General features: G+C 37.4%; 1 protein-coding gene across 1 annotated transcript in view; it reads right to left on the bottom strand.

Annotated features, from left to right (window-relative positions):
• The window catches only part of NBAS (NBAS subunit of NRZ tethering complex), a 159,298-nt gene that overhangs the window by 19,829 nt on the left and 126,019 nt on the right, over positions 1 to 13,450 (bottom strand). The window contains exon 49 of the mRNA XM_058800751.1: positions 508 to 647. Coding sequence (XP_058656734.1) covers positions 508 to 647 — 140 coding nt within the window. The remainder of the gene's footprint in view (positions 1 to 507; positions 648 to 13,450) is intronic.

Below are 13,450 nucleotides of genomic sequence, written 5' to 3'. Positions count from 1 at the left end.
TTCAGAGACAGAAATAACAGGTAGTGATCTAGACAAGAGAAGTGCCATTTCATGGTACCATTACCCTCCCAGGCCTCCTGCAGACTGCCTGCCACATCCATCACCTTTCAGAGGCCGTTCTGCAAAGTGTAACTTTGAATATAAAGAACAGTCAGAACTTTCTGTTCTTTTTTTATGGACTCTGTTTATACTGCTAAAAACAAGAGCAAAACATGTAGCTTGAAATTATAAGTAGATAGAACACTGTCCTGTGCTACAGTTCAGGCAATAAAATGTTTTTCTGCCTTCCTTCATCACAGAGACTACACATGTGTATATACAGGTTTTACAAGAAATGGATTGATTCAACTCTGCTTTAAATTAACCATTTATTCTTCCCAGTATGACCCTTTCCAAAGGATGCACTCCTACCAGCCACTGACCATTCAGCTACTGGACTGAGAACAACATGGTATCAAGCTAGACTTTGAACTCTTTTCTTACATGGCTGTTTGAAGAAACACTCACCCATTGCTCCTGTCCATTGGCGGCCAAGCCTGAAGCAGCAGGACCAAGTGCTGAAACTCAGACAGACTCTGACTGGACTCTAGAAGTCCCAGGAAGAGATGGTATCTTTTTTCTTCATTTTCAATATCTGTTATCTCTACCTGAAAGAGACAAAAAATAAACTAACTAAACCAGGTTATTCTTTTACCCCCAGAAATCAATGATTCAAAAGCAATTGCTAAACTATCTGTGAAGAACATCACTGTTCCAAAATAATGCAGGAAACACAGTGAACGTAATTTTCCCAGAAACCCATTTTCTTATCTCTCATTTTCAACTACATGCAAATAAAATGCGAGAACACAGAAGCTGTGGAATGACTTAGGTGGACATTCCTAGAACAATGTAATCTCACACAAGTACATTCTTTGATTAGTTCAGAGGATCAGATCTCTGTCTTCTTCAAACAAAAATTCCTTAAATTTCTTTTTTGGACATATACACACACATTTTCAAAGAATGGCTATGTCCAGTGCTTTCCTAATATGTACTACTCTTCCTCATCCATGAAAATTCAATAGTTTGATCTGAATTTACAGCACCATATCTCTTGTCACCTAGAAAAGAGCCTTGAAAGATGCCTCTCAATCTCCCCAGCAAAGAACGCTTGCTAACAATACAGTATTTCTCTGCACAGGTGTTTGAACCTAAGGGAAAAAAAACCCCACTGCCCTATCAGCTCCCAGACAATTCTGTCTTGGGACAAGTGCCTATCTCTGTTGCAAACCTGCAGCTTTTGCCTGGACTTGAATTCACTCCAGCTGATGACGGGTTCTTTTAAACGTAATTACTGCCTGCAGTTTCATGGTAAATATATGCAGGGTAAAAGGTCTGACTGTCGAAGGACGGGTGCTGTAAATGAGAACCAACTTGCTACTAAATAAGAAATAACTGCTGTTTAAAAGTTTGGATATCACACCAGGAGGGCTCTCGCAAACGGAATAACAATTCACTGCCTACCTGACAGACACAAGTTTTTAGAGTTTAACAATTATTTGCTACAATAGCAAAGTAGCTCCCTCTTATTACTAACATTTTAATGCTGAACTTTTCTTCCAGAGTCCAGAAACTTTCAGAATATCAAGCACTTCAGTTTCATCTTATAATTCTACTGAAGATACACAGCATTAAATGTTAACTTTTCTGTTTCAGCCCAAGTAGTTCTAAGACATCAAACATGGACCAAGTCTTCCTTAGTTCTACAGCTACTCTGAAAGATTAAAGATCGCATCCCAATCTCTTCAAAGTGGCTCTGATAAATCAAGGGCAAATTTTCAAAAGAGGCTGGAAAACAAACATTACTGATGCATTTATTGAGTTGCCTACATGATCTGTGACTTTAAAATATTTAGTGTTGAAAAACTGTTTGGTTCTGTCTCCAGAGCATATCTGAAAGCACCATACATTTCAGATAGTGAAAAATGTTCCCTAGATCTGTCCACTTGAAATATTTTTCTTTACTGCAAATGTCACATAGCAGACATCCGTTACCCACTTGTAATATATATACTTGATAATATATAGTATTATAATACTAGATATTGAAATGGCAAGGCTGAAAAGAGAAAGGAGATAAAGAAAAAAGGAAAAAAGAAACAGAAGAGTTTAACCTCTAAGGCTCCAAAAAATTCACCATCTTAGCAAGTTAAGTACTAGCTAGACAACAGAAGCTCTCACACTGCTTACCCATCCCCAAACCTCTTCTCAAAAAACTAGCTCTTTATATACTGAAACCAAGTACATACCATTCTGGATGGCCCACTGAGTACATTTTACTATATCTTCACAAACAGCACATTACTTCAAAACACAGACTAAATTTTAAGATCTTTCTGATGATAATCATAAAAATGGCAATAAATGGCAAAGACAGTATGAATACATGAGAAAAGCCATCAGAGAAAGTCCCCTACTAGTAGCAGAGAGCAGATCACACATCCTACTCAACATGAACTGACTTCCAGGAATTCAGCCTAATAATGCATCTTTACAAATTTTGGTTTACATTTTTTTATGAGCTTAATTCATCTAGCACCATAATTTTGTGTTTTGGACAGCTAGATCCTTGCAACATGATTGCTCATGACAGAACACATGCTAATTCAATTGAAGTCAATCAGAAGAATTACCTTTCTATTCTCAAATAAGAGAGCATTTCTGCAGCATTTCTCTCTACAATGGCATTTTTTTCAAGTCACCTATGTTTCTCAATAAGAGTAATAAAAATTAAGTGAACTTTCTATGGTGTTAATGATTTGTGTTTTTTAAAAGACTAGAGAAAATTCACTCTTTTTATGACATTTTAGATGCATGTCACTTCCCTTTAATGTGAAGCAAGAGAGATTTCAGTGACAGTTCCTTGCTAGAAGGAAGCAATATCTTGAAACAGCACATAGGAATGAGGTTTTCATTTATATTTACTATGTGTCTGTATGTATATACATACATATATCTAGACAGACAGATGGATTGATCTATATAAAACACACAGAGAAAATTTAAGATAACTTAAATTTTGCTCTGTATTACTGTCTTTGCTTTCTGAGTCTGGGGAGAGCACAGTGAGGAAGCAGATACCTCCCACTGCAGAAACAGAGTAAGCTCTGTGTAATAAGGTAGAAATTTCACCTTCACAAAGTGAAAGCTAGCTGAGATGAGGTGCTGTGGCTAGTCATCTCTGTTTTGTTGAAATAATAGAATAAAAAAAAAATCCACTTTTAATTGAACACTCTCTTTGTAGCAATTCTGGATGATCTATTCAGATGACTCTGAATGTTGTAAACAGGGTACTGGGACAATAGCGCTCTGCTTTCCCTTCTTTTTTTTTTTTTAAACAAACCCCCAGAATATCTTTCTAAATCACTCTGAGGTTAATCATGCCAAGATAACCCACCATGAACTGCTCAGAGCCCTCTTAACACAAGTGCCTGTAAAGAACCTGTCAATAAACAGAATAATGAGGTCCATAGCTAGGCATGAACTTCAGATGAACCGAAAGAAATATGAAAAACAAGTGGAATAAAAAAATCAAACAAACCACAAAACAACAAAAGCAAGGAAAAGGGAAGCAGGGTTTTCAGTTTTAACAACAGATTTGCTCAATTCTGACTTGATTGTCCTCAGTTTCAGGCAGTCTCTTTGGCAGTAGAACACAGCTGGCATCATGTTTCTCATTAAAAGGCTGCACAAATATTTACTACAATGGGAAAGTCAATTAGGGGAATTAATTGTAGAAATTATCCTCATGATAGATTATAAAACAAAACACAAATTAAGTAAAGCCAAACCTTATGTTAAACTGTTAAAACACACAATTTCATTACTGAGGGACTACATATGTTCAGAATCGAGAATATACAAACATCTGCATATGGTAATGGTTCCTTTAAAAAAAATCATACAGGAAATTCACAAAGCAAAATACTGGCTTCACAAACAGCATGAGCTTGTCATAGCCTATGAGAGATTCAGCGTTGAATTAAAAACTTGGTGCACCTAAAATTTCTCTTCAAATAAATCCAACTTTTCTGCCTTATGATCAAATCTTTTGGACTTATCTTACAAGACTCTTTCCTCACAGATTAGATCCTATTAGATGCCCAAAATGTTTAAGGCACTCAGTTTATTGACTTTCAATGCACTAAGTTTTGAATCATAATGTTATTCTACAGATTTGTTATTTGATTCATACTCATCACCTGTGGTATGGATGAAGGAGTCCAAATATGAAAAGTTGCCTCACAAGTTAGTTATGTAGCTTCTGGAAACCTAAAGTTTTACAAAAACTGTAAGATGATGCACTTGAAGAATGATGAAGTTTAATAACTTCATTAAAAACTGTGGAAATCACACATGACTGATAAAAAAAAGCCTCTGGCATGGCAGAGGAGTGAGATAATGTACCAAACTAAAACACTGCATAATCAGTGGTTCAGTTTGGTACATTATCTCACTCCTGAAATCAAAATTAAAACCAGTATTTACAGCAACTTTGAAATGTTGCTGTTTCTGAACTGTGTCCTTAAGTTACAGATATCCACTAATGTAATGGTCTCCTGATCCAACAGGACAGACACATCTGATAGACCTGTAAATGCTTTATTGCTAATGCTATTTAATTTGACAATCTGGTGCTGACTGACTTGGTTGATGAGAGTGCCTTTTGTTTGAAAAAAAAAATGGAAATGCCAATAAAAAGATCCAGTCAATTCAACTCTCTCCTTCCTCTGAGATAACAGAAAAATGTTATTTCTGTATGAGAATGGTGAGCAGGAAAACTAATGCAGACAGACTCCGACCTCCCTCTGCCCACTGGTATCTATTCTGGAAATTCAATTTTTACTCTGTGTCAGTGTGACAGAGCCACAGCTTTCATCAACAGGTTTTGCTGACTACAAAGGAGATAAATTATAAGGATGTTTATAAATGAAATCAGAAAAATATTTTCACTATAATTGCTTGCTTATTGAGAAAAGCTATATCCATGCTTAAAAGCAACTCCCCATCCTCAAGGCAGAAAAATTTACCATTACCAAGGAATGCAACCAAAATCTTACTGTTTTACATGATTATAAAATTAATTTTATTACATCTACCAGATGGTAAATGTAAGTATTTCAAAATATGTTCATGTTCAACACTGCAGCATAAATTTGAATTAAAATGGCATTCAAAATAGAAGCACTAAGCAGGCATTTGACTGGTCCCTTATTGCTACAATAGACAATTGTTCTGCAATTTCTCAGAACTTCCTTCTAAAATGCTGATTTCATACATCTCCCCACCCCCCTGCCCAAGCTGTAGTGATAGAGAATTTATCTGTGCTGCATCTCAAAGTAATAGGCAGATGTGACATCAAAGATTTTATTCAAATTTGAAATAGGCAACACTGATGCTAAAATTTCCACTAATTAGACAGGGCTTACCGTGGTTTATTAACAACAACTAAAAGGATTGGTAGCAATTTGATTGCATTCCTGTAACTGCCATCTTGATGTGCTGTTCACAGCTCAAAAATTCAGCAGCCTTGCCCCAAAGAGCTCACAATCTAATTAACTAAATCAGCAAAGAAACTGTCCTTCCTATACAACAGGCCAGTAGGGTTTGGCCACTGGAGAAAGCAGTCCTTCCTTTGACAGGCTGTAATCCGTCATTCCCTGCTCTGCTGGTATCTATGCAGCTACTGAAAGTCTGCACAAATATAAGTTACTGAAACCTACCTCCAGTACAAGGCTGCAAAGCTAAAAGCTTTGTAAAAAGGACATATAAAATTACAAGTCAAATAGAAATTTTAAAGTCAATTATTCCTAATATGAACACAAATGGCAAAAATCAGTCAAAAAACCCCAAAAACAATCTTCAACACTACACAACTCTTCCTGAAATTGCACAGCTACTGACTCTGCACATGTAAGATTAGGAGTTTTTAAAGGCTATTATTTACTTCATCATCTTCAAACTGTTTCAAGATGTTAGAAATCCTATCAGCTTTGATGCTAGACACATTATATACTTGTGAAACAATGCAAAACCACAAGCACGTATTAAACATCTTATTCAAGATTTTCACATGCTAGAGCAACAGTAAACCCTTTTTCAAGGCAAAACCAAAAGTGCTATACCCTGCAACATACACCAGCATCCCATTATTTCTAAACTAGGATTTCTTTTAAAAAAGTCCACATTAAACATCTTGTAAATTGTGATTGAGGGGAAAATCCTCCAGGACATAACAGGGTCAGGCTGGGGAGACTAACAACAGGCTTGGAAAAACAAACCACAATATCATTCAGCCACTGGTCCACCAGCATATGGGCCAGGATAAACAGGATGGAGAAAGTCAAGGGCAAAGGAGCCTGTCAGAGTTGAATAGGCTGTTTTGATCTTGCTTTCTCTATCTAGCCTAGTTCACACTTTGATAATTCTACTTTCAACACATTTTGGTAAATGGAAGTTTATGTGGTAGTAAGTCACAGCTGAGACATGGCAACTTTAAAAACCAGTTTCATTGGCCTCACAAAATGGTCCTGTATAATGACAGGATTTAGCTCTTGTTTAATGAAAAAACACAACAGCTAGAACATGATCCAGTTTGTTGCAGATTAAATTCCCTTGCTTGAAAGCAGCTTTTTGTGAGGCTATGCTTATGGAGTTTTCCCAGTTAATGCAAAGCAAGTTTTATTAAGGGATGGTTACTTAAAAACAACAAAACCAACCAACAAAAAAATAGAAAAATCCCCAACCACATTCCAAAGACTGTGTCAGGGAGGTTTAGACTGGATATTAGGAAAAGGTTCTCTGGAGCACTGGAACAGGCTCCCCAGAGAAGTGGGCACAGCACCAGCCTGACAGAGCTCAGGAAGTGTTTGGACAGTGTTCTCAGGCACAGGGTGTGACTTGTGACTCCTGGGGTGTCCTGTGAGGGCCAGGAGCTGAACTCACTGACCAGGGGCGGCTCTGACCTAGACTGAAAGCCATAAACACTGGCAGACAGAGCAGAGGGAAGTGTCTGCTATCAAAACTACAGTCTTAAAGCAATAAATTCAAAATTAAAACTGAAATCAAGGGTTTTGCATGAACAAACTCACTGTTCACAACCCGTGCCTTATATCCCAGAGGAGGAAGAACTCTGAAGTCAGGCGTTCTTGCACTTTCCTGAGAGCTGGGCTTCACATATTAAAACCATTACTGAATTCTGAGCACATATGCAAGCTTGCTGCATGCAGAAACTAAAGAGATGCACATAATAGAACAGGTAAAATCCTGCTCAAATTAAAGCCAGTGTACAAGACATGCAAGTTATGAGATTCAAGTTAAAAAAACAAATCAACAAGAAGCCTACTGGTGATGAATCAAACTAAGGCTCAGCCACATGTTGAGTTCTTATAGAAATACTCAAGAACTTTTTTCTTCTGAAGTGATTTATATATTGTTTAATTCTTTATCTGCTTCATATGCAGCTCACTAAGAAATGCATATAGATTCAATAAACACAAATGTGTTGCCTAATGCATAAAAATGAGTAACTCGTGCAGAAAACAAAATCCATTCATTTGTATTCTGCAGGAGACTATGTCCTAATCTGCAAGTACAGAGAAAACCTCTGAGGACTGTACATAGGTATTGGTAGGGAGAATAACAGCAAATAATGAAAAAAAAAAAGATGCTTTTGAAAGACTCCTATAGCTAGCTAGATGGAACTGAAAGAGACAGGACTAACACACATTATTTAAATTGTATCTTGACCAGGTGTGTGGTAATATGTAAAAATTTGGATGCATGTATAGTTAAAACTAACACCTGTGCAACGTGAGTGACTCACAGGCACGTTAAGTAATCTTCTGTGTATGCATCAACTACTAATCGTTGTTTTGTAATTCAGAATTTATATATTATATAAATAACAGACCAGACAACAGCATTAGAAGATCCAGCCCAGAAATTACAAGATTTTCATCTTTATAGATGTCTTTTAAGCTGTTAACTCAGCTTCAGCCATTTCCTTCATATCATACACAAGTGGTTTCTAATTTTCCCTTCTAATCATCACTACCATCAAGCAGCATCCACAAGCATCCACAAGCTCACAGTATTCACCTCTATGCATAACTGCTGTCTTGATAACCAAAGTCTGCAATTCTTGCTAATAAAGAAAAATTCTTCTAAAAGCTGTTTACATGTAAGTGAAACATTCTCAGAATTAGTACTTCCAAAACATCTTCCTGCAAATAGGCAGGACTAGAAAAGTCAAAGATGTATTTCTAAAAAGAAAGACTCCAACTAAACTAAGACACTGTCTTACAGGAACAGAAGACTGTTGTCAACTCCAGTTATTTCAGTATTTTAACTCTTTCAGTATTATAACTCTTTCCAGTTAAAAAAGAAGAAGAATTCCTTCATTGTTGTTATGATCTAGGCAGGAGCAAATAAAATACCAGGTGGATGGTTATCACAAAATTATTTAAGTTGTAAAAACTGAAATAAGTGAGTCGCTCTGCTGCAGCCATAAAAATAATCTGAATAGGGCAGGCAGCACCTGTCATACCAAATGGCATTACAGAAGCACTGCAGTTGGTGGTTTTCTTTTTGATTTGGTGTAGTTGATGCAGTCACAGTCTTGACAGCTGGGTCCCTGAGTAACAATAGCAGCAATGTGGAAAAAGAGCCCCTCACTCTCTCAATCAACATGAAATATCACAAATTCCTATTAAGTAAGAACTATTTTAAGAATACCTGAGTGAGGTCACTCAGATGATACAGAGTTTGCAGATCTCTAAATAAGAATTGTCAACAAGCACAATGGCTGATGGAATAAGAAAACTGTTTGGAAAAAAGGACAGCATCTATTGTCACAGTTATTAATAAAAACATGCTCATTTAAGATACTAACACTAAAAATGCCTAAAGAAAAACAGTTTTACAATTTACTTATATTTTCAAAGGGCTTAGAACTACATTCCTGACTAGAAACATTGAAGGGCATAATCTACTAAGAGGAAAAAAACCCAAAAATGTAAACAAAAAAAAAGCGGTTTATAACCAAATAGTAAAGGTAAAAATTAGAATTTCTCATGGGTTTATGGCTGCTTCCTTGTTTACGTAAACTATGTTTTGGGGAGACTGCAAGCATGGAAAAGACAAAAACACAGACAAATGATTGTCAAGGCTAGTTTATGTCAAAAGAAACCTCCAAAAGACTTTAAAAAAAGTCTTAGGTAAGTAAACGACTCTCTGATGGCAAATAAAATGTAACAATGGTAACACTACTGCATTTTAAAATATGCTAAATTAGTCTAATCAAGTCAAAACAGTAACCTGAGCCTCGCTGAATGAAATCCAGAGACCTCTGGTTGATGTACAGATGAAGTCAAGAGAGCAATCAAGGTGCTGGGATGCATAACCATGGAGTCTTAATTTCCACAAGGACAGCATATTCACTTCTCCAATTATCTTTCTCAGGAGGTGTACTACATATCACAGTGGGTTTTGAGATAGAGGAGAGGATACTTATGGAGAGAAAAAGCTGTGGAGGAGGTGTGACTGGAATTGGTTACTGAGAGTAAACAACAGAATAAGGGGAAAAGTGTAGTGAATAAAAAATTTGATTTTATGGATTTTAATATCCTAAAAAACCACAAAACTTAACAAATCACATAAAAAGGTTAAGTCACAGAACCACAGAATGTTTTGGGTTGGAAGGGACGTTAGAAAGCATCCAGTTCCAACACCCCTGCCATGGGCAGGGACAACTTCCACTAGACCAGGTTGCTCAAAGCCCCTTCAAAGCTGGCCTTAAAATACTCCCAGGAATGGGGCAACCCCAGCTTCTAAGGACAACCTGTTCCAGTGCCTCACCATGACCGTAGTAAAGATTTTTTTTCTACCACTTAGTTTAAACCTACTCTCTTCCAGTCTGAAGCCATTCCCCCTTGTCTTGTCACTTCAGGTTCTTATAAAAAGTCCTTTTCCATCTATTTTGGTGACTCCTTCCAGGTGCTGGAAGGCCATATTTAGGTCATCCCAGAGCTTTCTCTTTTCCAGGCTGAACAATCCCAGTTCTCTCAGCCTTTCCTCACAAGAGAGGTGCTCCCTCCCTCAAATCATCTTGGTGGCCTCCTCTGGATGCACTCCAACAGCCTTCTGCTCATGGAGACTCCAGGGCTGGGTGCAGCCCTGCAGGTGGGGTCTCACCAGGGCAGGGCAGAGCAGAGGGGCAGAATCCCCTCCCTCCCCTGCTGCCCACGCTGCTCTGGATGCAGCCCAGGGCACATTTGGCTTTCTGGGCTGCAGGGGCACATGGCTGGGTCATGTCCAGCCTCCCACCCACAGCACCCCCAAGTCCTTCTCAGCCAGGCTGCTCTGATCTGTTTGCTCATCCCCCAGGATGACACCAGGACTTTCCCTAGTCCAGGTGCAGCACTAGCACTTGATCTTGTAAAACTCATGAGATTCCTATGGGCCCACTTTTTGAGCTTGTCCAGGTCCCTCTGGATGGCATCCCTCCTTCACAAAGTTTCAGCATGTTTTGTGCTCAGTGATGCATGGTGTGTTCTAAGGCTGAAAATTTAGCAGGGGATACCCAAGGTTGAATCACAGTTTATCCACCGATTTCTTTGAAATATAATAACAGAAGTCTGATTATATTGCTAATAAGCTCTTAATTTTTCTGGGATCAAAACTGATTATACACTGTTTCAACCATTCTGCACTTAAACCTTCATTACAAAAGACCTATGAGAGAAAGTGAATGATCCCCCATCAATCCACTCCAGAACATTCTTATCTTCCTTTGAAGCCACTGCTACTGGTCACAGAGCATTGCAGGGCCCAGGGCTCAATTCAAAACTTGTGTGCACTCACACTGCTGCTTTTCTCTACACTTTGTGTTATCTGCTATACTTGTGTAGTTAATGGAGAATATTTCATTTGCATCTAAAAGTATTTAATTAATCATACACGCTACAATTTATGTTCCCTGAAAAAAAAAATCACATGTTTTCATATGGATTAATTGCATCTTCAAGGAGTGGAAATTAGTGTTTTAAAATATTAATTAAAACTTAAATTAAATTTCTTAAGCTTAATTTTTATGCATTACCAGCAGAGAAACAATGTCTCTAGAATTACAAACATCATAACAAATTGACTCAGAATTGATAGGAACATAAATCTTTCTTCTAATTAAGCATTTTTCACAAATAAAGATGGCTGAGGATAAAACAGATACAGCTCCTTCCCTTGTGTTTTGCCAGATCAAACTAAATACACGTTCCACTGTTACCTGATAAATGGCTTCAACAAAATGGACTTCTCATGTTTAAATCTATGACATAAGAAGAGGCAATGGGAAAAAGATGAAAATCACTGGACATTGATATTCCCATTGAGACTTTTCTCGAGGAACTAGTATGAAGAAACACCATTTTTCATTAACAGGGTTAAAATATGAACAAAGCAGCAACGGAGTCTCGACAGTCACCCCAAGCTCTCGGAAAGTCAATGCAGACATTACTGAGGTTGCTGAGACACAAGTTTGCATATGCCATACATCAACTGCCAGACAGGCAGGAAAGAAGGAAAATGTTTTGGGCACATCCCACACACACAAAACACCAATTAATCTGTCAATATTTCAAAGCTAAACTTTAGAAAAAAATAAATAAGAGAAACACCCAAAGTTACACTTTTAAATCCTTAATAGACATTCCTTCAAATTTTCAAGAACATTTAGCCCTCAGCAGCTCTCTATACCCCAAGATCATGAAAAAACTATAATACAACAATATGAGGGAGAAGGCTAAATGAGATTACCTTCTCTAAATGACAAAGCTATTTGCATTTAAGTGGCATGCAAGTAGTAATTACATTTTTCATTTGCATAATAATGAAACAATCCTTTTAAGAAAAGGTGTGTTTTGTAGAAGCTTCACAATGAATAACTTTGTATATGAAAGTAAGCCTTAGTGTACTTCCAGAAGCTTTTTAGTGCCCCTGTAACTTCCTGAGGCAAACCCCAGCTCATTTCTGTAACCTATGCCTTGTAACTGGTCACTGAGCTGAACAGCTAACTACAAACACACAACCTGTTAGCTGACACTTCAGGCTTGTTAGACACTACTGAGTCATTACAGACTATATTTTTATACTATTTGAAAAGAAATTGATTTCCCATCTTAGATGAATAAAGATAAATTTTGATACCAACATTCTAAATGATGTCTTTCTTCCCCCACCAACATTTTTTAATATAGAAAAAGCCAGTATTTTGACCCATATTTTTCATGCACCAGTTAACTAGAAAATTACAGAACCTGAAGAGCTCAGATAAAATTCATCAAGGGGATTAAAACAAGGCATGCCTCCTCCTCCTCCATAGCGTGGGATGCTACTGGAATGTGAATTAAAGACTCTCAAGCCTTTGAAAAATGAGGACCCCTGAATTTTTAATTTTGTTAACTAATCATTAGAGAACTGGAAATCACTGTGTTTCTGAATGTTTGATAGGTAGCTGCTTCCATAAAGTACATTTTTAATTTTGTAGGAGCTGGCCTGTTTCCCAGCACATTGATTTGTGGGACCACTACTTACAGCACCTAGAGCATAATTAAATATTAAGTCCCTCCTTGATGTATGCAAAGCCTGTCTAAGAGGATTAGTAGGCACACTGAGGGTGGCTTTCACACGTTTTCTGGTAATTGAACACTGCAATATCATTAAAATTATCTTTATTAAATAGAAATCCATATTCATACTTTATAATATCTGCTGTTCCTTTTTGTGCCAAGGACTGCTATAGGAGAAGAGGGATCCCCCAAAAGCATGTAAGAAATGCCACACAAGTAATAATACAACAATCTGGAAGCAAGATAATGAATGCATTTTTGACCTATTTGCAATCTAAAGTTCATTAAAAAGCCCTGAAAACCAACCTTTAAATACATTCCTATAAAATCTAAAACAAGCATTCAATCCACAGCCCCTTCCCTCCCCACTTATTTAAGATGTGATTGGTTTTTTAAATTATTTTTCTGGATGAGAAAGGATGACCAAATTGATAAAGGTGTAGTGATACTAGTGAAAGTGATGCCTACAGACAAGGCAGGCAGACTGACATAGTTTGAAAGATGAGATTCCTCCTGTTTACTACTTCTTCCAGGATTACTCAGCAACCTGATTAAACTTTTAAGCTGTCCTTCAATACTCCCTCCTGTATAAACAGGATTGCTTTTAAAGGTCTTCGTACCTTCAGTGTGAACTTGCATGAGAAAATTGTGTCTTAACCATAATGCTCTGCCAAAGCTCATACAGAAACCTCTCTCTTTGCTTTCCAGCAACCATGTAAGCACTGACTTCTGCAGCGTTCTTGTTCCACTAACATACCTAAAGGACTGGGAAATGTATAGTT

This window comes from Ammospiza caudacuta, chromosome 3 (genome assembly GCF_027887145.1).
Source record: "Ammospiza caudacuta isolate bAmmCau1 chromosome 3, bAmmCau1.pri, whole genome shotgun sequence".
Lineage (NCBI taxonomy): Eukaryota > Metazoa > Chordata > Aves > Passeriformes > Passerellidae > Ammospiza > Ammospiza caudacuta.
The sequence above is the reverse complement of the archived record's forward strand: the minus strand, read 5'-3'. Positions and strand labels throughout refer to the sequence as shown.